The 23513-nt window shown below is 38.4% G+C and overlaps 2 protein-coding genes across 2 annotated transcripts in view; one reads left to right on the top strand and one right to left on the bottom strand.

Annotated features, from left to right (window-relative positions):
* The window catches only part of LOC140245637 (MAGUK p55 subfamily member 7-like), a 97830-nt gene extending 84664 nt beyond the window's left edge, over nucleotides 1–13166 (top strand). Inside the window, exons 9-17 of the mRNA XM_072325199.1 lie at nucleotides 232–324; nucleotides 1939–2135; nucleotides 3157–3236; nucleotides 4327–4410; nucleotides 5474–5560; nucleotides 6519–6599; nucleotides 7788–7990; nucleotides 8653–8793; nucleotides 9396–13166. Of these exons, the coding sequence (XP_072181300.1) occupies nucleotides 232–324; nucleotides 1939–2135; nucleotides 3157–3236; nucleotides 4327–4410; nucleotides 5474–5560; nucleotides 6519–6599; nucleotides 7788–7990; nucleotides 8653–8793; nucleotides 9396–9572 (1143 nt within the window). The 3' untranslated portion in view covers nucleotides 9573–13166. The remainder of the gene's footprint in view (nucleotides 1–231; nucleotides 325–1938; nucleotides 2136–3156; nucleotides 3237–4326; nucleotides 4411–5473; nucleotides 5561–6518; nucleotides 6600–7787; nucleotides 7991–8652; nucleotides 8794–9395) is intronic.
* The window catches only part of LOC140245051 (U6 snRNA-associated Sm-like protein LSm5), a 340876-nt gene that overhangs the window by 299405 nt on the left and 17958 nt on the right, over nucleotides 1–23513 (bottom strand). The window lies entirely within an intron of this gene.

Genomic DNA, 23513 nt, shown 5'->3' with positions numbered 1-23513 from the left:
TGAGACTCTTGACTGGTTGTTGTGTACCACGTATCTAGTTTTGTCATGGAAACACCATTTGTATGCACTCTCACTAATCACATGACCAATTTTTCCCGATCAATCCCCGCACGTGGCCTGTCACTGCCCCGCCCGTTTCCCCCGGCCTGCTGGTTCCCCACCCATCCCGCCTCCACCACCACCTCCTCCCCCTCTTCCTCCTCTCCTCCATCACTGCACGTCACACAATAGCTGAACTTTCACAGCTCACCACTTCCTGCCTTGGGCGGCGCTGCTGCCAATGGGTCGGCAGCGGACTTCACGACCCTGGATGATGCCAAGAAGGTTTGTTTGCTTCGGACTAAACTCGGCCACTAACCAGCATGTTAAATCACAGGCCTGTTCAGCTAACATGTATTGAATTTGGCTGTTGTAAAATTATGTGGCCTGTCGCTACATGTACATTGCCCAGATAAAGTCAATGACAATTAAGCACAGAAACTGCAAAAAAAAGGAAAAAAAATACAAGAAATCAAATAGTGCCTTACTAGAGTTTAAGGATGTCTCTAAATTCTGTACCTATTTGGCTTGTACGAGGCTTGTTCCAGGGGTGTTTCAAACTACCTTCTTCTTTAAATGCACTATTCCCTTGCACACTTCATGATACCTACACTCCAAGGCAATTATCGCCAAATTTTTCTGTCTGGAGGGCAGCTTTCTTAACATTGTTCTGTGTAAGTTTGATATTAAGACTAAGCGTGGCATATGATTTTATCAGCTTGGAATCTGGGTAATTCAAGAATATCAAAGTTGAATAAGTGCTTTCTGGTGATTAAAATAGGCTTTCTTGGCAACAGGTCACATATGAAATGGGAGACTAAAGGTAAATATGTGTGGAAGGACTGAATACCTTAATGCTTGCATCATGCATTTCATTAATTTTTGCATCTTCTATTGAATGAATTCCCATTTTAGACATTCATTTTAGCTGTTTAAATGCTGTGTACTAATGTACTAAGCAATATCACATCACACTCGGTGTTGATCATGAAATGTATTCTGCTGTGGCAACCTGTAGCAGAATTGTAATTACAAATGATTAGTTTGTGGTGATGTAGGCAAATTTTAGCTACATTGGTCTGATAGAAATCATTGCCAGGAATGATACGCTAAAATGACTAAGCCTTCTGTGACTGTGCTGTTCTGAATATGTTGGAGTAGTCAGCACCTCGTAGACCTGATTCTGTCTTATACCCCTTTCATAAACTCAATAATGCGGATAATATCCGCAACATTTGGTCGTAAAATCGGAGCGGGGAAAGAATAATGCGCATTATTTCGACCTTTCTATTATCCGCATAATAGCAGCATCGGGACCAGATTTTGAGTTTATGAACGCAAACCCAAATAATGCGGATAATTGCTGGGGTGCGGTCAAACGTCACCTGTCTTTCCCGCAGAAGGGGGGTGTGCAGTCACCATGACGATTATCCGCCTTTTTCAGGACGGGCGCTCGTAAAAATAATGCGGATTATTTTCAGAGTTTGTGAACGCATTTTTTATTGAATTGTCCGCATTATTCTTATGCGGATAATAGGAGGATGAGTTTATGAAAGGGGTGTTAGTTTACCCAATCTAGTATAATCATTATATTCTCCAGAGTTCTGAGTCATCACAAAAATTAGTGAAGAAATATGCTGCACTGTGGCATTGGAATGGGATGGGAGTCCTGGTGTGAAGTGGGCTGTGACACTTGAATGGGGATGGCAATCCTAGTGTGAAATGGGATGTGGCACTGGAATGGGGATGGCAATCCTGGTATGTAATGGGATAGCCATCCTAGTATGAAATGGGCTGTGTCACCAAAATGGAGCTGGCAATCCTAATGTGAAATGGGCTTTACTTCACAACCCAGCATCTTCCTAAGTGCCTGTTGTCCTCCGTCCACTCTCCCTGCAGGTCAAAATGCGGGCCCACTTTGACTACGACCCGTACAAGGACGAGCTGAATCCGTGCCCGGATGCCAGCATCTCATTCCGCAAGGGGGACATCCTGCACATCGTGGACCAGGATGACCCCCACTGGTGGCAGGCTAAGAAGATGGGAGACAAGGGGCTCAGGGCCGGCCTCATTCCTGGCAGACAGCTCCAAGAGAGGTCAGTGGGGTCAAGTCAAGTGATGTTATACTGTACAATACTGAGACACAAACTCTCCACTTTCAAACCCGCAGCACACTATACGATCCGACCGATCATACGACATTAAGACCGGAAGTGTGACGTCACCACTCTTGCCAGTTTCCAGTCCGACGACTGGGTCTTAGCGCCAGTCATAGAGATTTGACTTGTTGATTTCCATGACCGGTCGTGTGCTTTCAGCCGATCAAGATACAGTAAAATGCAAGCGCATGCAGTGTGCACTGCATGCGCTTTAAAACTCTTTTGTAAAAGGTACTGAAGACAGGACAGTCGTAAGCGTACTCATAAGGTCAGGTCGTATTGTGTGCGTTAGCAGGTCGTACGACTGGGTCTTATGGTCTTAAGGTTGTATAGTCGTATAGTCGTGAGTTGTATAGTGTGTGGTGGGCTTTAGGCCATTTTTCTGTAAATCTCCCGCTCTCCCGCTTGAGTTTGAGTATGTCTCCCCTAAAAATGTATTTTCTCCAGCTTAATCAAACTTAGCTTTTTCTCACCCAACTTAAGTTTGTCATATATATGATAAAGATAAGGCTAAGATAGGACGAGAGAACATCTACAGTCATAACCTTAGAACCTGGACGTCAGCTGCAAGTAGCATCATGTTTCGTGCTTGTGGTGTGTGCTACCTGCACACAACGTTGTGCAAATATTTTCCGCGATAAAAGTCTCCAGTTTGCTGGGGGGCCAGGCAGGAAAGTCTCTGGTTCAGGAGATGCCTATGGATGGAGAGTCTCTTTCTCATTTTTTTATCCTCTCATTCCCAGGCAGCTATAAGAGATGCCAAAGGTCAAGGCAATGCTATACACTCTTGGTACAGCTTAGTAAGTGTTTCATCATGTGTGTAGTAGTAGTAACCCTCCTATCTAAAGCTGGATAGGTTAGGACAAAATTTCTGTTAACGAAATGCAGTATTTTCAGGTCACAGTCAAATAACTGATAGCTTTGGTTCTTGTCTTGATTTCTGATTTTGTTGCTACAGGAGACTTGCCAACAAACGTTCCACCATCAACGGTAATCTAGGGAGCAATACTTCTCTGGATTTGTCATTCAAGAACAGTAGTAAGTACATTGTTTGTTTGTTTGTTTGTGTGTGTGTGTGTGTGTCTGTCTGTTTGTTTGTTTTATTTTCCATCAGGCAAGATGGCTGGATAGCTCATATGCAGCTGCACTGGCTGGTCTTCCACAGGGTCCACTTGTATGTACCTGTGGGGGGGGGGGGGGGGGAGTTAGGACCACTTCACCAGGTACATGTAGTATGCATCCTGCTCTTTGCAATGGATGAATGAAGCGGGATCTTTTACGTGCATGGGTTGTGACTCTCACACACGAGACCTCCATTTTCATGTCCTATCCAAGTGACAAAATGTTTTGTTTCATTTCCATCTGACAAGATGGCAGGATAGCTCATATTCAGCTGCACTGGCTGGTCTCCCTGGGGTCCAGTTGTATTGTGGGGAGGGGGAACCACGTAGCCACCACATTATGCACCCTGCTCTTTGCAATGAATGAATGAAGCGGAATCTTTTATGTGTGTGTGTGGGGGGGGGGGGGGGGAGTATAAAAGTACACAACATTGCTCAATAAGACTCACCTGGATTTGAACCCACACCCAAACATGGGCCATTCAAATGAAAGGCAGATATGCTACCAACTAAGCCACCTTGCTGTCCCTTAACTGAGAGCACTTACTGAGGGTCTTCTGTTTTGTTTTTTAAGTGAATGGATTCATTTTTCTGCACATTGATCTATGTGGTCTCTTGTTTAAATCATTTGTTGCTCACAAGCACAATAATAGTGTTTCATTGGAATGTATGCATTCTAGCACAAATGATGGAAGGGTTATTTACAGAGACATGTCATGTGTGCAGTTATATCTTGCTAGAGAAAGATTGTCAGTGAAATTGTATTAAATGAATGTATAGATTACCAGGTTTGTTCTCTATAATATCCTGGGATCGCTTATGTGCATGTTGTGATGTGGCGTTATTGCGTGAGCATATATGGGTATAAAAGCACATTAAAAAAAAAAATTAAAAAAACTTGTAATACCTTGGGCATTTTACAAATTTCTCTTTCATAATACAATTTCTGTCTACATAGATTTCTTGACTAGTATATTCTGTATATGGTATTTTTGTTCTTCTTCTAGGTGTAAGAATAAGTGCCAGAAGCAGCTTTAGAAGTAACAAGAGGAAAGTCAAGAAAGTGATGTACCAGGCCAGACAGAACGAAGGTACGTTTCCTGTTACTTTGTAAGTGTGCAAGTGTGCTTGTCAAAGGTAAAGAAGAAACAAAACAAAAATGGAAGTGTGATGTATCTGTAAGTGTATTTTCTCGTTGTCATTAAATATGTGAGTTTGAAATGTACATGAAGCTTTTGCTCCAATTTTCTTGAGAGGGAGCATACCTTTAGACATACACTGTCTAGACGTAGGATTATTGTCTTAGTGTTGCAAAGCTCCTAGACAGGTCTTAAACTGGTGTAGACCCTCATACCCTTGTTTGATTAGACATGGCTTGTCATATATCCCAATGTGAATTCATATTCACATTGGCTGGGGGTGAGGATTCTGGAGGCAAACTGACACAACCTAGGGCTGTATCTCCGGAAAGGTTTTGAAATTGACACTGTGGTGTATTTTTGAGATAAATTGTCTAAATTTGTCTGGAATAATTGGTCACACAATCACCCTGTATGCTCTCAAGCATTAGCTCAGATCATCACACAAACTTAGGTTTGAGCCCTGATATTGAAACTGTATGTGGAGAAAGGAAAGTGTGAATATGTGTTCATTTTTGATCAAGTGAGTTTTAGTTAGTTCATGATTGTAAGGTCCTTTGACATTTCAAAAATAACAAAGAATAGTTGTAATAACAATGGATTTTTTTTTAAAGCATGTAGCAGCCCCCATAAGTACCAACTCAAATTAACTTAGAATTAAACAGTGATGAAGATTCATAATTTTGTTTTCCTGTAATTACTATTGATAAATGGTATGAACGATAAACATTGAAAAAGTTATCATTGGTTAATGATAGTAAATCAATGTGCGCAGCAAATGAATTACAGCAAGGTTTGCATTGTCATTTATTTGTATATCGTATGAAGAAGAGTGTATGATGCAATTCATAAAGTTTTTGTAATATTTTTGACAGATAAATTGTGCTAGATAAATGTTGTTCATCATCATCATATAAAACAGGTTGTTTTTGTGCTATACCAGTAACTATAGATGAATTCTAATACCCTTATGAATGATAACATGTGCCTCTCTGATCTAAATATTATCACAAAGATTACGACACAGAGGAAGTGGTTACCTACGAGGAGGTCTCACTCTACAAGGCTAGTCCATCAAGGCCCAGGCCCATTGTGCTTATTGGTAAGTTGAGGTGCAGGGCCACAAGGGGCCCCATGTCACTCATTGGTCAAATGAGGCACAGGTCCATTGCTTGAAGACTTATATGATAATGATAGTTGATATTTTTAGAGCACCTTTTCCACTGGATGCAAAGCTCTACTGACGTACTGCTTCCAGGATGCAGATTAGACCCATCCCATTACAATGTGTCTTCTAACAAGGCCAGATTTTTTTATCCTCAATTGTACTTTTTAATTAAAATCAAGTAAGTTATCAGAACTATATATTTGCCCATTGTCCTCATTGATATAAGAGGGGGAGCATAAACAAGGCACATAGTACTTATGGTTTAGTCAAAGTCCAGGTCAAATATAGCTGTTGTTCAGATATGGCCCAATAACTCATATATATAGATTGTTTCGTCAGGGCCCAGAACAACTGTACTGATTTGTATTAGTTGAGGCTCGGAGCCATTGCGATGATTACGTAGTGAAGGCTTAGATGCATTGATTATATCCAATACAAATCCTTTTCGATTGGACTTTGTCCATTTCCTATATTTACTGCTATGTTTACACCAATATGTATATACAAAAAACTTACAATTATCTGGTGGTTAGGTACATGTATGTCACTGTGTTTCCTCAAATAGCTCTTGAACCATGTACCAGAAAGCACCTCATTGTTATTTCCTTTCAGCCTTTCATCAACCTCATGAATTGACTTTCAGTTTCAGAAATTGCATTCAATTTATTTGTAAGATTTTCAAAGTGGCATTGTAAAATGTGCATACAGTAATGTCGAACAAATAGAATTTTGTTGCGCATGTTAATGTAGGAAGGAAGATGATTCAGTTGGCCCCAAAGTTGGTTCTTCTTCGTAATCTATAAATTAAGACATTTCCTGACATGTTGAATTGTAAACAGCTTTTATGTAGATAAGATTGATGTACAACTATTATTAATATTTGATCTTATAGGTCCACCTGGCGTGGGACGCAATGAGTTAAAGAGGAGACTGATCGCCTGTGATCCTGATACCTTTGGAAGTGCAATCCCCCGTAAGTTACAGTGCCTGTCATATCAGTTTTTTTCTTTTCAAGCAGAAGCATGAGGGTGAAACAGCACCTCTGATATTAGAATATAAATGTCCCACTACCATGTTTTATGATAGGCAGTCTAAGAATTATACGGTAGCGATGCATTAATTTTGGAGCAGGAGCATAGATATCATCTTCCCTGCACTCTGTGGGTTGTTCATATGATATTCATGGAAGGTTTAAAGGAGACCTCTAGATTTTCAGATTTTTACATTTGAACAAATATAAATTAGTTATACTGAGGACAGAGTTTCAGAATTTATAATACATTGTAATTGGGATGAAGAATAAGAATAGTTTCAAAATTTAGAACAAATTGCAATGAACAAGGATGATGACATGGCAGAGTCACCATAAGAATGCATGAGATGGGGCTCAAGGAAGCAGAACAAAAGAAGAAGGCATGCGTAGATTATACACAGGTGAACTCGCAAGCAGGCGGTATTGTAATGGAATTACACTGCTACATTTCTGAAATATGTGAACCTCCTATGTCATCATCCTTGTTCAGTGTAATTTGTTTGAGGTTTTTCAAAGTATTGTTTCTCTGCACAAGAACCACAATAAATTCCACAAATCTATACATGGAGTTGTCGGTTTATGTATTACATGATGTGAAATTATGAAAATCGTCTGGAATGTCCCTTTAAGTCTTGAAGTTGAACATGGAAACACAATGCCAGTGATGTGGGATTTAATTTTGCTCAATCATGATGAATGGAAAGTGTTGTGCAAATAATTGTCTTTATTTTTTGGCACTTCATAGAAATGCACATAGTTCAATGAGAAAAATTGATATTTTTAAAGATTTGTGGAAATAAAACTGAGTGTAGCTCACAATGACAGAAAAGAGAGCAAGTATATAATCTCAAACCAATTTGTCTGACTTTCAAAGATTTGTGGGGAATTTAAGATGAGTTAGATGATAGTTTCCAAAAGGATTAGCAGTTGCAATGGGAAATTTTTATTGGTTAATTGATGGTTCAAGTTGCTAAGTATCAAGCAAAAGAAAGTGTTTGCAAAGGTAGTTTTACATTTGAAGAGATTAAAGGTTGGTAGAACTGTAACCTCCTGAAATATTATTATCATCCCAACTGATAAAAGTTTTCTGTATGGTGCTAAAGTTTTCATTTTGTGACGTGACTGCAGACACCTCGAGGCCACGACGGATCATGGAAGAAGACGGTACCGAATATTACTTCATCTCCCGTGAGGTCATGGAGACCGCCATTCAGGAAAACCGCCTCATCGAGTACGGGGAGTACAAGGGTCATCTCTATGGCACCAGTATCCTAGCAACCAAGAGACTGGTCGATGAGGGTCGGACGTGCTTGCTGTGTGTGCATCCACAGGTAGGAGGACTCTACTCCGGGAAACGTTTCAGTACCAGACATTTGATTCTGCATTTACAATATTGCAATTGCCAACTACTTCAGATAGGATGATATTGCTTGGGGAATCATACAGGTCCCAGACATTTGCTTTTGCAATATTATATCACCTGCATTGCTGGTGATTGAAGAGGATTTCGTCTTCTTCTGAGATCTGTGTGATGACAGAAACCCTCTGCACCACCTATTAAAATTGCAAAGCATTGTAATGTATTCACAATCCTGATTGGGCTATCTACTGAAATGCAACTAATTCAGGATGACCTTGTTCAATTTGAAGTACAAATAAAACTATGTATAAAATGCTTTTGATTTTATGTATACCTGATACTGTGCAGCATAGCTTATTGCTGAGTCAGTATAACTAGAGACAACTACCTCAGATATTATTTGCAACATGCAATTCTACTATTCTTTAAGAAAAAAAGAATGTAGGCATATCTCTTAGGTTTTTGAGACAAATCTTACATATATCTTACATACATAGTTATCAGAATTGCCATTTGAACAGAGTGGAGTTTTCTTGTGTTTGTTTGTTCTTTTGTGTGTCTTGAATTGTGCTGTCTTCCATTAAAGTTTATCTGCTTCACCTTTCACTGACAATGATGTGTTGTCTCTTGCAGGCCCTGAAGATCTTAAAGAACTCTGGACTGAAGCCTTACGTCATATACGTCAAACCGCCCTCGCTTGACTCCTTACGTGCCACAAGAATGTCACAAAAAGCCATGGTGACCGTGGAGAAGACGCACACGAGACCCTTCATGGTATGTTGTGATGCTGGAGACTTTACAGTACCCACTGAGTTTAAAGGGATGGTATAGTATCGGATTCAGCTTATGATTTTTTGCGAGATACTTAGAAACTGCTTTATGAAATGTTAAAGAGCATGCAATTCTGAGAGGATTTCAAAGTTTATTCGATGGAAAGCAGTTTTGCAATGGCTGAGATATAATTATGATGATGATGATAATAATAAATAACACTTATATAACACTTAATATTGCCGTTTCTAAACGCATCAATACAGAAGAAAAAAATATTAAATCAAAATACAGCATTATGTACATATAGTATAACCAAAAAAAAAGAAAAATAGGATTGAGTAAATAGATAATTTTTCAGCATTGATTTATCCAAAAACAAAGTAAAACAAAACAATCCTAATAAAAAGTCGGGCCCCCCGATTGAAGATCAATTTTCTCCCCACGCTACTAGGTCTTTAATTGCAGTTTAAGGAGGTGGTGGTTATCGGGAGGGTTGAGTGAGGATGGGAAGTGGGTAGAGAGTGCAAATAACCAGCTTCTAAAAAAAGACTCAAAATATACTTATCATTTGGATGGTTTTCCTTCTCTGCTTTGCCTTTCAGGACGAGGACCTCGTGAACATGATCCAGGTTGGTAGGCGCATGGAGACGATGTACCAGCACTACTTTGACTACACCATCGTCAACGACAACCTGCAGCGAACGTTCATGGAGCTCAAGTCGGTCATCTCGCGAGTCCAGACGCAGGAGCAGTGGGTGCCGAGCAAGTGGCTGAGATAGACCAAAGGAAAAAGTCTCTTCACCATGGACCTAGAACCTTTTCCCACAATGAAAGTCTACCATAGTCGTAGTCCCGCTTGTTAGTTCCTAGACTGTCATGTGTATGTGAAGGGGAGCCATTCTTAGGCAACAATTTTGATCTGATGTTTCCCCTTAAGCCTTTGCCTGTGCACACATTATTAGTCAAATTTGCATTGCTCTGCATGTCAGTGGCCAAACTGCGGTTAAAATTTAGTATTTCAGAATGAAATGACAATGTGTTAGTATAAACTGACTCTTCTCTTTGTATACACAAGTGCCATGGGGGAAAAAACAAAAGAGAATTCTGAAGTTCTGGCTCCAAATAGCCAAGAACTGTTCGAGTGAACAAGAAGATGACTGTTAGTGTAGAAGCTCATTTGTATTTTGTAGTGAGATCAAAAGTTTAACACCTATTTCAGTTAAGAAGAAGACTGCCTTTATTCACGGAGAACAGACTGAGTCTACTAGATGTGCCCCTTATAGCATCACACACATGTTGCTGTGGAGTATTTCAGCATACCCCAAAAATAGTATATGGATCAGTGATCAATGTTTAATGGTTCATATTTATGACAGATATTATTTTGCAATAGTCTAGGAATGTATGTAGCGTACAGATTATACCCTATGTAGCCAGAATAACCTTTTCGGGGCTTCATGGGTAATTGCATTGACTGTGATTACAGAGTAACATAGTTATGTGTTCAACTTCTAAAAGTATTTCTTGGTGGCTTTGATGGTTAGACCGTGTTGTCAAGTTTGCACAAGAGGCCGGGGAATGAATGATGGTAGTGGTGACAGTGTCTTATGCAAACCTTTCTTCCAAGTTAACCAAAGCACTCAGTAAGCTGCTGTATTTTACCAAGGCATTGGGAGGTTTTATGGCACACTGAGTGTTGGTCACTTTTAGTACTCTGCAGCTATTAGTAGACTCTGCCCACTGCTTTCATCAGATAATATGGGCAGCTCTCTTGTGTGGAATCCATTCACTCCCAAGGTAGAAAGCAAAACACAAGCAAACTGAAAATCTGCGGTATGATTCAAATGATTTATCTACACAAGGACATGAAGTGTTGCATTCAAACCAACCATCTCAGAATGTTGTCTTAGTGTGACAATATGTTAATGACGTGAGCAAGCCTGTGCATCAAAGACCATTTTGCAGGAGGTCTAGAGCTGAAGTATTTTATCTGTATAGTGGAATGGATATATACGTCTGTCAGTGAATGTATCGTTACCAAGGCAACAGATGTTGTGTGTGTGTGCAGAAGCTTCCCATGACACTGTAACTGCAAGAGAAATCATTTGAGAGGTTATTGCCAATATCAAAGTAAGCAGTGTGGGATGTGCATGTGCTACTTACCAATTAATCTTTTCATATTTTAACAGATACATGATATATCTCATAGCTGCTGTGAGTCAAAAAAAAAAATCGTAATCAAGATTTATAATGTAACTGAACTGTCATAATCACTAATCATTTCATCTTTGGAGATCATACAATTCATCTTTCCATATTTTCAGTAATATGTGATGTATCTCACTGCTGTTGTGAGTCAAAAAGAACCATCATAACCAACGATATATTGAAATCAAGCAACCGGATTGACTTGATTGATATACTTGCAAGCGCAATTAGTCATGTAGTGCAATTATGCTGGAGGGAGACACTTCATACGATTCTGATCGTAATTTCTGCCTTTGAGCAAGATGATTTTGATGTGATGTAAGTGCCTGGCAACATTTACACAAGGAGCTACAATGTTAGTGTAGCTAGTAAAAACAAAACCCATCCTTCCCAAATTTGCATTACCATCCTTGAAGTCATAAAACTCCTGATCTCCAAGCATAAATGTAAAAAGTGTTCTTAGCTGTTTTCATAATGTCAATGTAATTGTGGTATATCGGCCAGGGTTACTCACATAATCCAGCGCTCTTTGCTGCCAACACATCAAATATTCATCGTTTTGGAGACTCGCCCAAAAATTTATTAGTTAATAGAATACACAAACAATACTGAGGTTGTGTATTTATTAAAATTAGAAAAGGGTGCACAGAAAGACCCCTTCTTCCAAGGCCCAGGAGATGATCCTTGACCATGCCCACTGTGTGATGTGCTTTCAGGCAAAGATCTTACTCCCTTGCCAGATCCTGATGTGTGCTGCTCTGCATTAGTCGTGATCCTGTCATTGAAATAGACCTAGTGTGAGCAGAACTCACCGGACCAGGGTAGGCTCTGATGTCAAGTCAGCTGCTAGGCTTGCTTCCCCCTGTCTTAATGTGTATTCAAGAGTGCGTAAAGTGCCAGGATGTGTAATCAGTCAGTCAGTCAAAATATCATTTACTAATCCAGCTACATAGGTATGCATTCTCAGCTGCACATGTTTCCAGGTATGTCCCAGAAAGGCCTACCTGCTTTCCCCCTTAATGTAGTGGCAGTAGTTGATAGCACAACTCACATTGTTTTCACATTTAAGTTTGCCTGTTCATACTTAAACCAGTGCATGCCTAGATGTTTGGAATGTTGGTTAGTGGACGATCTGAGTTGCCAATATGTGGCTTATGACATATAAATCATGAACTTAACCTGTGCATAATTTTGTATACACAGAAAAATGATATATGATATAGCTATATGAAGCATTTTAATGTGTAATATCTGTATGTATATTGTTGGTGCATATGCTAGAAAATGTTGGTATGGATGTACATGGGAGTGAAACTCTGCTGGTGTTATTGATGTTGTTTTAATGAGTTAAGAGTAAGGTGTGGGCGGAGATATGCCTTTGCTGCATGACAGGCTTCCTATACCTTCTTTGTAGTCATCAAGGTACCTGCTGTGTCATGGACTTGAGACGTTATTGCACTGCCATGTAGTATTAAGTATTTGTTTTCCTGGGGCATTGCACCTCAAATGAAATCTCTAATAGAGTCAATAGTGTCCACGTTATCAGCATATCATTAAGTAAATTTTGATTGACTTTAATTAGGAAAGGGTATCCATGCACTCGTACCAACTTCCATAAAATTTGGTATCAAGAAATGTCTCTTCTTGCATTTTGATACAGTACAAAACAAAAAAAAAAATTGTCTGTTAGATCTTACTGTAGTCCAGTTCGAGCTCATGTTAGTATTCCTTATTAGTAAAGTGAAGGTGAAAAAAAAGTCTGATGAAGTGGATAAAATTTTATTGCAGGAAAAACATCAAGGATGCTTACGAATGAAATCATAGGAATTGAAATTTGGCATGGTTATCAGTTCTTTGCAATAATTGTATGATTTTTGTTTGTTTGTTTTTGTCGTGATATGCCTTTAACCAGTGCTATTGGAATGCCAAACACACAACAAACTTAAATGTACTGATGCATTGCTATAGGTTTTGTTAATTATGTGTAAAGTGCACACTGTCATTCTTGATAAAAGTTAGGTGCCTTTTCATTATAATTGTAATTTACCAAGAAAAAAAAAAATGGTGATATTCAAGGAAACATGGTGTCAAGGAGCCCGGAATGCGAGGAATGTTACAAGTCTCCATCAAACATTTTTGTTGGATAAGAGCTTAGCTTCATATTTGATATATAAATGAGAGGTAGAGTTGATGCTTCAATTCAATTCAATTCAATTCAATTCAATTTTATTCAAAAACCAAACATAAATAACAAGATAACACAAATCGCTGATACAAACATTTACATGTTTTTTTAGGACCCCGAAAGAAGCAAGGCTTGTGAATGGGGCCCTATGCAAGGTACAAATAAGTTGGGACTCAGCAGCACAAAGGCCGACCGCCAATGATGTAAAGTGACATTCCAAATCATAATAATCAGTTGAGTGAACATTCAGATCAGTCACTGAAACCACCGACAGCAGACCAAGGTACCACGTAAGTTCACACACTAACACTACAACATGGCAAGTATACAATGTATATCAGAACAATCATAATGTATATTATACAATGGCAACAAATAAACCTACATAAAAAAGGAGACCATAAACACACTAACACACACACACACACACACACACCCTCACACCCCTATACACAACCACACCACACAGAGCACTCAAAACTAAAGTAGGCTGGCCAATCTACATAATATCAAATAAATGTTTAACATTTCAGATGATTTTCATAGAAGAATGAATTTCTCAAGCAGTTGTGTTATGGAAAATGTTTCATTTATGTTCTAATCAGTGTACAGCACTACAATGTGGCTTGATAGGCACAGTTATCTTGGCAAGGTTCACATGATGATTTTGCAAGGACATATTATTTATTTCAAGCATTGATACACCAGTAACAAATCTGTATACTGTCCGCTGACATTCATCCTCTTATTTTATGCAAATCAATGATTCTGCTCTGTATATTTTGTAGTTGTTTGCAGTTTTTGTTCACTTTTAGCGTTTTTGTTTTTTATGTCTTTGTTCAGTGTATATGGTACAGAAAGCAACTGTCTTTTAAAAGTGTAATACAATTTGATAGTATTATCATATAATTTATTGATATATTCAGAATTGATATGCTACTAATTTACACAGAAGCCCATTACTTTACAGAAAGTTGTTGCAGTTTTGTTATGATGAGACTAACAGAGCAGGAACAGTCAGAATGGATATAATTGCTCATTCATTTGTGTAAAAACTGTCCATGTTTGACAACTAGATATTGCTGTGTATTCCATGGCTAGATTGTATTTGACACAGCTGGTTAAATTTACAAGCAGGACAGCTTTCATTGTGCACTGATAAAAATTTTACATGTTTTTTTTTTCATGAAGCTACATACAGGTGTAGCTCTATGGCTTGACCCCACATATGTCCCTTTCAATGCATATTTTGACAGTTTGATGTTTACTGGATATTAATCAAACGATGAAGTAAGCAGTGTCTACATTGGCATCATATCTCAAATTCAAAATTTAAGTGGGAATGAAAGAAAACAAGGAGGGCCAAATGCGTTTCCTTTAAAACCATTTGCTGCTTTGAGAATATGATATGAAATAACATACTAAAATTTATAGATTTAATCTGGACTCCTTGTTTATCTTCTATTTTTTCCTCCCTCTCAGTCTTCTGTGTTGTTTTGTGTTTTGAAACCTGATGTCTCCAAATTTCAATCCACAATGTAATTTCTCATGTCTCGGAGAAGACTTGTGTTGAAGTAAGCTGTATGTTTTACATCATGCCAAGTCCAAACTGTTAGATGTTGCTTATCACTGTCCTTATTCATACATTTTCTCCCAAGTAAGTTATTTTTTGTTGATATGCAGGAAGTACAAGAATTTACATATACAGGCATGTAACGGGCTGTAGCAATATTTTACTTCTGAATTGTTTCTAATTTGACAACAGTATTATAAGTACTGTGGTTTAGTATATACAAGACTTGTCAGACTGCTGCTTAGTTGTGTTTGTTGGGTTTTTTATATTTGATAGATGAAATTGTCAGGCTTTATATTTGAATAAATCATTTTACGCAAAAAATTCTTTTAGCATCCTGGTAAACAGTCATGATTCCAAATTCAGCACTTACCGAGATCTAGTTCAAATTGTCATATTCTTCAAACCCTCCTAGCAGGCGATGCAATTTGTTCTGAGTGCATATAATGCTTTACAGTATTTTTACATTTTCTCACACTAGAAATGACATTTAATTTTAGATAAACATTATCATACTGTCCATAGATATACTGAAATACATTTAATCATTATAAGTTTCAAGAGACCTATATTGTTGTAAAGCTACACACAAGCATCACTGCTTACTGTCAGTTCCATGTTATGAAAACAATGTAACGTTTAGTTTGAAATATTCACATTTCTTGCCTCTGTATTCAATTACAAGTACCAAGAAAGAATATGTGGTTGATTCAAACAAACAAACAAACAAACAAAAAACTGAGACTTTCGGCTTGCCAGGATGTATGCAAACAGTTATGCTATTTTGGCCAATATTATCTATACACAGCTTCCGGGCAAACTTATGTCAGTATTTGTAGTCAAGTTCGTAGAATTATTGAGAGCTTCAGCTTGCAGTGGAGATGAGTGCGAATGACACTCATCAGTGATTATTCATGTTACAAATGCATCAGTCGAGATCAGTTTCTTTCACATCTACTTTCTGTGATGCAAAATAATATTCCTGGTGCATTGTGAAGTGCTTTATGAGAAAAATGGTTGGGAATCTGAAGATTTTTTTTAAATGTCCCATCCTCATTCTTTGTACAGAGAAAGTGAGTAACAGCATTTGGATTTTTCGTTGTTGTCATGGAACAAATTATGAAATATGCTAGATGTACATTGCCATGTAAGGCCCTGTTTGTACATTCATTTCCATGTGCCCGATGCATTAGTGTAAGAAGTCATCACTTATATTATATCAATGTCAGTTGTCATGGATACGAATAAAATTGTGCTCTAACACTGCGACTCTTCGCCTAGAATGCTTGAGTGCTTATTCTGTACAGTGTTCTGTAACCATGCACATTACAGCAACTGTAACAAACAACACTTCAATTTGATGCACTGGTGTTGTTATGATTGGTTTACAAATGAAGAGCGTAAATGAAAAAAAAAAAAAAAAAAAAAAAAAAAAGATACATGTGTATCCACTTTCAGCTCACCTGAGCCTAAGGCTCAAGTGACCTATTGTGATCACTCTTCTTCTGGAGTCCATCGTCCACTGTGCTGAAGCCATTTCAAAACCAATTTTCATCAAATAAATGTTGAATTCCTCATGGAATTACATGCTCTTTCATATTTCTTAAGAGGTTTCTCATTATCTCACAAAATAAATTTAGCAACCTGAAATTAGGTCTCAACCAAAACTATACGATCCCTTTAAAGGGAATGGTGTAGTATTGGTTGAGGTGAGCATTGGGCTTTTAATTTTTTGTGAGATTATACCAAGAAACTATAGTTACAAAGGAAAAAATAGTACAGCGCATACCATTCTAAGAGAAATTTAATTTAATTGATGAAAATCTGTTTAAGAATGACTGAGACACCCAAAAACAAAGTAAAACAAAGCCCTCGTAATAAAAGATGGGTCTCATTTTTTATTCAGATCGCTCTGTTTTGGGTATTGCAGCCATTTTAGAACTAATTTTCATCAAATAAAGTTTGAATTCCTCTTGGAATTACAGGGTCTTTCATAATTCATAAGAGGTTTCTTAATATCTCACAAAAAAAAATGTTAGATGGAGATAGGTCTCAACCAAAACTGTAAGATCCCTTCAAACTTTTTACATTTTAATCTTCTTCTTGAAAACCCCATGCACCAGACTTGGCCAGTAGCATCCCTAGGAAGCCTTAATTGTTCATTTTCGTCTCCTTCTTTAAACCCCATGGTTGATTTTTTACCAAACTTGGCAGGTATCATTTTTAGGGTTAGGATCTCAATTTATTCAAATGGGCACCATGCCCCACGTGGGGACCCCAGGGGCCCAAACTCCTAAAATTAAGGAATATTTGAAAATCTTCTTCTCCAGACCCTGAAGTGTTGTTACAGTGATCACTGTAGTTTCAAGTTTCATGATGGATCCAGTGGCCCCCACCCCCCTCTGGAATTGTACATTTTCTTCTTCTTCTTCAAAACAGCATGATGGATTTTCACCAAAACTCGATGGGTACCATCCCGAGGGGTATTGTCTTAGCATGTTGAAATGGGCACCTTACTCCCCCTGGGGCCCCAAGGTGGCCCCCAACCCCCAAGATTAAGGAATCTTTATGACTATTCTATCTAGAACAAGAAGAAATAAGCTAAGTCAAATGCAGTGAGTTAGTAGATTGGTGACTGTAGTTTCTACCTTGTTCATGGTTCATGGCAGGTCCAGGAGTGGGCTGGGGGTGGGGGTGGGGGGAAGGGGGTGGGGGAACCAACAAATTGTCTTCTTCTTCTTCTTCTTGAAAACACATGGGCAAATTTGTCAAAAAACCCAGTCCGTTATCACAAATGTGACGTTTTATATACTTAATACAAAGGCCTCAGAAAGCCTTATTAAAAAAAAAATAAGTAGATAAATAAAATATGATTTTGATAATCATAATTATGCTAATTCTAAAAATTGGAAGGAAATGCATGAGTGAATGCACACTGTCATGGTTATTCATAGTAGCTACATGGGGTTGGTGGAGATTGAATGGGGGCAGTTTTGACATTTAAGTCTTTTTTTTATAACTGCACAGTCAAATTTTCAAAATCGAGTGAACTTGGCAGGCATTTTTACCAGTGCGATAGAATATGCAAATGGGCTTCCTGTCCCCCAAGTCTGAGTTCCTCTCCCCTCCCCCCCCCCCCACCCCACCCCCAAGTTTGCAATGTTCTCAAGTAGGAGTCTGCAAGAACGCGTGGAAGGTGAACTTGTGTGTGATACTCGGGTGTATTAATGAGCGCGAACCCACCTGGTCTCATGTGACCAATATGAGATATTCGCAGTTGAAGCTGTTGGAAAGAAAACACAGAAAATGTCAAAATATATAAGGTAATTTCAATAGTATCTTCAGAAACATCTGCGGCATGAAAAAAAAAAGTAAAATCCAATATAAATCTAAACACAAAAATTAAACAATAATAGAATAATCTCTACTTCAGTAAAAAAGAAAAAAAAAATGTTAAGTCGGATGAAAAATGTCCCAGAATGTATTATACATGTTCTAATTATACTGCGTAAATCGAAATTCCGGTCATTTTGAATTTGATTTATAAAAGCGAGGTTGATAGTAGATATTGTTGATCGAGAAGGCAATTTTTCCCTTCCCCTTTTTAAATTCTTTCGTGACGACAGTACCTCTTTTACTTCTTTGTTCCATTGAGCTAAATTGAAGTTCCTTCCGATCACTCGACCCAATATGTGCAAGCCATTCAGTCGGTGAAACAAAAATAGAATGAAAAATAGCGCATTGTCATTATCGAGAGTTGTGAGTTGATTGTCATCGGCGTCCATCGCATGCACTTGTACGATATGATGGCACAACGAATAATTTCCCAATATGTAATCATGGGTTCATCATCCTTGACTGACAATTGATACGCTTGTAAGACTAAATCTTTGTCAAGATATCATCTAACTCCAACGACCATTCCTGGGCTTCACGCAACGATACTCAAAATGTTTTGCAAACTGATGAGTTTCGTTTGTTGTACAATACAACGTTGGTGATGATATACGTGCTCATTTTCTTTCAAAATTTGTATTCATATATTTCTAGTGGAGATGGAAATGCATGAATGAATGAATAAAGTGAATGAATGCATAAATGAATGAATGAATGAATGAATGAATGAATGAATGAATGAATGAATGAATGAATGAATGAACGAATCAAACTTGTAAAAACATCGGTCAAATGCAGTATCATTCTTTTGCATATCGCTAATTTTTATAGAGGTATACTATTAACAGGACAGTGCAGCTGTAATGGATGACAGTGAATCTCATCTCTTGAATAGGAGGTCTCGAATGTAAATATATTAATTGACTTTCATTCTCCTTTGAGCAATCCCTACACTTTTTTAAAAGGCGATTTGACGTTGATCTATACGTCGATTTAAGCCTGCTATGACCGCTTAGTTTGAAAGTTAGGAAAATACCCAGACACAGCTTTCCAAAGTCGCTAGCGAAACGCTTTTCCATGTTCAAAAGTTACTTTAATCAAAGTAGTAAAATGAGACAAGCTAAGTCTTTTGAATCAGACACAAAGGCGCCGACAGTTCAAAATGAAAATTTCCACGTTGTCATGAAAGCACGGTCCACCGAGACATGCAAAATTAATGCGGTATAATGATGAAACATTATATTATGGCGCCGTTTTACTGTAAAGTTTCCCCGACAACATACTGAATGTGTGATATGTTTTGAGGCAGTTTTCTCCCTAACGAGTACTTGCTACCGATCAGACTTTGATTCAATAAAATTGATGTCGCTTTTGACTCTGGCAGAAGACACACAGCGTTTGTTAGACTAGGCGACGACGGAATGTGGCTTTAGAATAGAAACCTTGAGCGACAAATGCAATGCATTGTCACATTGTTCGCATAGCAAATTAAGGCACGCGCGAACGATGCATCGAGGCTTTATTGCAGCGCGTTAATGACGCTGAAAGAATTTGAGGAGATATCCTATCCTCCTTCATATAATCATGTGTGACCGTGGACATCATACGACCTAACGGATATTACTCGATGGTCATTCTACACTCAGACTGATTTGAAGCTTAATTCGAACTTCGGGAGAGAACAAGCGAGCTTTCTGCCGAAATGTAAGTATCTGAAATCGTTACAGCAGATTGATACTCGTAATTTATAGATTTCTTTAGCACTGAATGTTTCTTGTAAATCAAAACCACAAGTAAGATTTCAAGATAGATGCTGAAAAAAAAGTGATCTTCATCCTTTTTCACTTCGATTTGTCTAAATTCGACATGTGCCGTTGAACGCTAAGGAACTAAACCGCTCTCAGGTTAACAGTGGCGGACTGAAATTGAAAAACGAAATTCATCATAATTCCTAGCTTTCAAGAACATATAGTCAATGAAGCATTAACTATATGGAAATTAACCATGTCTAAAAGTCTACTGGTTATATAAAATAAATTGTTTATAATTCTAAAAAGAAAAGTGAGATATAATGATGCAATTCAATTTTCAGCCACAAACAATGGATATTCAAATTCATGAAATTCTTCCGTCGAGTTGTTGTCATTGCAAATGATTGACAAATTGTTATTTACGTTATTTAGTAGTTATTTATGTCGCTGTAGGGCAATTTGTCAATAAGTTATACAACAATGGATATGTTTGTTGCTTTGGTATGTTGATGGTATACCGCTCGCTGGAAAACACAGCCTCTACGATGCGTATAGTTTTCAGAATGTCTGTCAGTACAATAATTGAAAATCCACTTAAGACACAGTTAGGCAAAGGGCATATAATTGCAATGTCGATCTTTATAGGGAATGTATACTATTGGTGGAGATGAGGATTGTACCTTTAACCTTTTGCGAGATATTAAGATACCATTTATGAAATGTTACAGAGCATACCATTCTGAGAGGAATTCAAAGTTTATTTGATGAATATCGGTTTTGAAATGGCCGAGATATCCAAAAACAAAGCAAAGCAAAGTGATCCTAAAGTGGGTCCCACTTTTTGTAAGGATCACTTTGTTTTGGCTATCTCAGCCATTGCCCAGCCAATTTTCATCAAATAAATGTCGAATTCCTCTTGGAATTACAATGTCCCTTATATAAGGGGTTTCTCACTATCTCATTAAAAAAGTTAGAAACCAGAAGACAAGTGTCAGCCTAAACTTTTCCATCTCTTTCACGCATTGGCTAGTCTGTTGGTTTGAAGACATCAAGAAAGACGTGTCCGATCGCCACTCGATAAATCAAATGCAAATCGAAAACCAAAACATAAATTACCTGTATTATTTTACATTAATACCGATACACGATTACATGAAGCATCGCGACACGTACGAATAATGAAATAAAAATAAACGTTAATTATTTAGAAAGCTCATCATTATCATTTCTCTTGCTTAGATCCCTGCAGAAAGATGAATGATACACGGCTCATCTTCGTGCTGCTGTTTGTCTCTGGAATTTCTGTCGGAATCGGGAGTGGTGAGTTTTCTCTTTACCCTCGACAGCTTCCTTTCTTGTTGTCGCTAATTTCCTTCTTTGTTTATTATTATCATTAGTAATGTTATCAGGATCATTATTATTATTGTTAATAATAATTATGATGATAATAACGATGATGATGATATGATAATGATGATCATAATAATAATAGTAGCATTATTATCATTATCACTATTATTTACCCAAAGATAATGTATCGACGAATTATAAACTTCATCAAATCAAAGCACAATGTATGGTGGACGAGTAGTTTGCTCAAGATTCCCAATACAGTACGTCACAATGCTACCAGGCAGATTGTATAAATGCTAAGTATATGTATCACGTTAGTTCATATTTTATGTAGTTGTATGATGACACGACATTAAATTGCTCCTGCGACAGTTGCTTCGGTCTTATTTTCTCCAAGGACTATATAAGTTAGGGTTAGTGTTGTGATAGGGTTTTAAGTTAAGTTTGACGTGGATGATTAGGATTAGGGTTATGGATAATACTGGATTTGATGTTTTGCCCAGTGTGCAGATATTTCATGGGAGCAACTGTCGCAGGAGCAAATGTCATGGAACCGCATACATGCCCTCCTCATCATGCTCATGTTGCTCTCTCTTGATGATTCTAAGACAATACCCCGTGGACAATTATCCACCTTACCCTGACCCATACCCTAATCCTGAACCTAATCATAATCCTAACCCAAACTCTAACCCTAAGCCTAATTTTTACTCTGACCATATCACTATCCAGTATTTAGTCGGGGGGGGGGGGGGGTAATTGTCCTCAGGAGTAATTGCCCTGATACGCTCTTGATACCTGTAATAGCTCCAATCAGCTCGGGCAAACGGCATCTAGGCCTATTTTTAAAGTAAAGGGGGCAATATGATCAATGGCAAACATGTCATATCAAACTTAAGCAGGACATTTGTTACCCCCACCTGACTTTATCTCTCAGATAGTAACCGGAAGACCAAGCGAAAGGTTTGTCACTATTTCTGCTAAGAACAGTTTTGATGTCGGGTTATCGTAAAGGTTCAAAGGCCTTAGACTCAAATGTATTATTACTTCCATGACCTGGTGGAGTCCTACAGGTATTAAAAAAAAAAATATGTATTCTTTGTTCTTTGTAAGGACATATAAATTTCACTAAAGATATGGGAGTTATGATAACTTGTCGTATAGATAGGATTCTATTCATTAAAACAAAAACAAAACAAAAAAAAATCCGTAGGATCTATAGACATGGAACCCTTGTATTATATTGCAAATCTTCGAGATGATACTGTGGAATCCTGATCATAAGAGAGTGCGATTTGAAATATCGGGTTCTTTTAATTGTTCTTGTGAATAAATCGACGTTTCACATGTCGAATAAAACTTGATTACTTTTTTCAGTATTCTATTTTCATTATGGGAGTGAGACATGGATATACATGTATTTTTGTTCCGATCAAACAGTGTGTCCTTCGAATTACAACCAATGGAACGGGGCGTGCTACAGTCTGCGTGGGCTGCAGACTCCGTCTACCTTCCCCGACGCGGAGGACTCGTGCGAGCTCGACGGGGCTCATCTCGCTTCGATCACCAGCTCGGACGAGATGGACTACGTCGTATCCTTGATGTCTGCCAGCAGCTCTCCTGAGGCGTCGGACTCCTGGATCGGACTGACCAAGGATGGCACTGGGTCGTGGGGATGGACGGACGGGTCTCCCGTGACCTTTACTGACTGGGGGATATTGGGCCAGGACCAAGGGGCCGGGTGTGCGCGCATCAACAAAGGTCTTTTCGGAGGCTACAACTGGCAAGACCAGCACTGCACAGAGACGTTTTCATATGTATGCAAGACTGATGTATCGACTACAAGTGCCGGTAAGGCTTTTACTTTGTTTCCGGGTCTCTCCTTTCTTTCTCTTCATCCGTCCATATCGTAACCTTTCTCCGACTTGTCTCGATTGCTGTCTATGAAGGCCCATCTTATATAATTAAGTCTGTGTTTTCTCTCATTCTTGTCTCCCTGTGTACTACGATGGTGATATTATCGTCATTTTAATTCAATCTTGTAATTCCTCGTATGGAGTGACTTCCACGTCAAATTTGATAAATGGCCTACTGACAATGACGGACTGGTCCCTTTTGTGTGCGCGGTACATGTGGACATTAATTGATATTTCACACGGCTTAGGCGCATTCGTCAGAGGGACTAATTATTACGTGCATATATATATGAACTGTAAGCCACGGAGAAAACGGGGACGCCAAGAGAAAGATCGAA

This window comes from Diadema setosum, chromosome 22 (assembly GCF_964275005.1).
Source record: "Diadema setosum chromosome 22, eeDiaSeto1, whole genome shotgun sequence".
NCBI classification, from domain to species: domain Eukaryota; kingdom Metazoa; phylum Echinodermata; class Echinoidea; order Diadematoida; family Diadematidae; genus Diadema; species Diadema setosum.
This window is presented reverse-complemented; position numbering and strand designations above follow the sequence as displayed.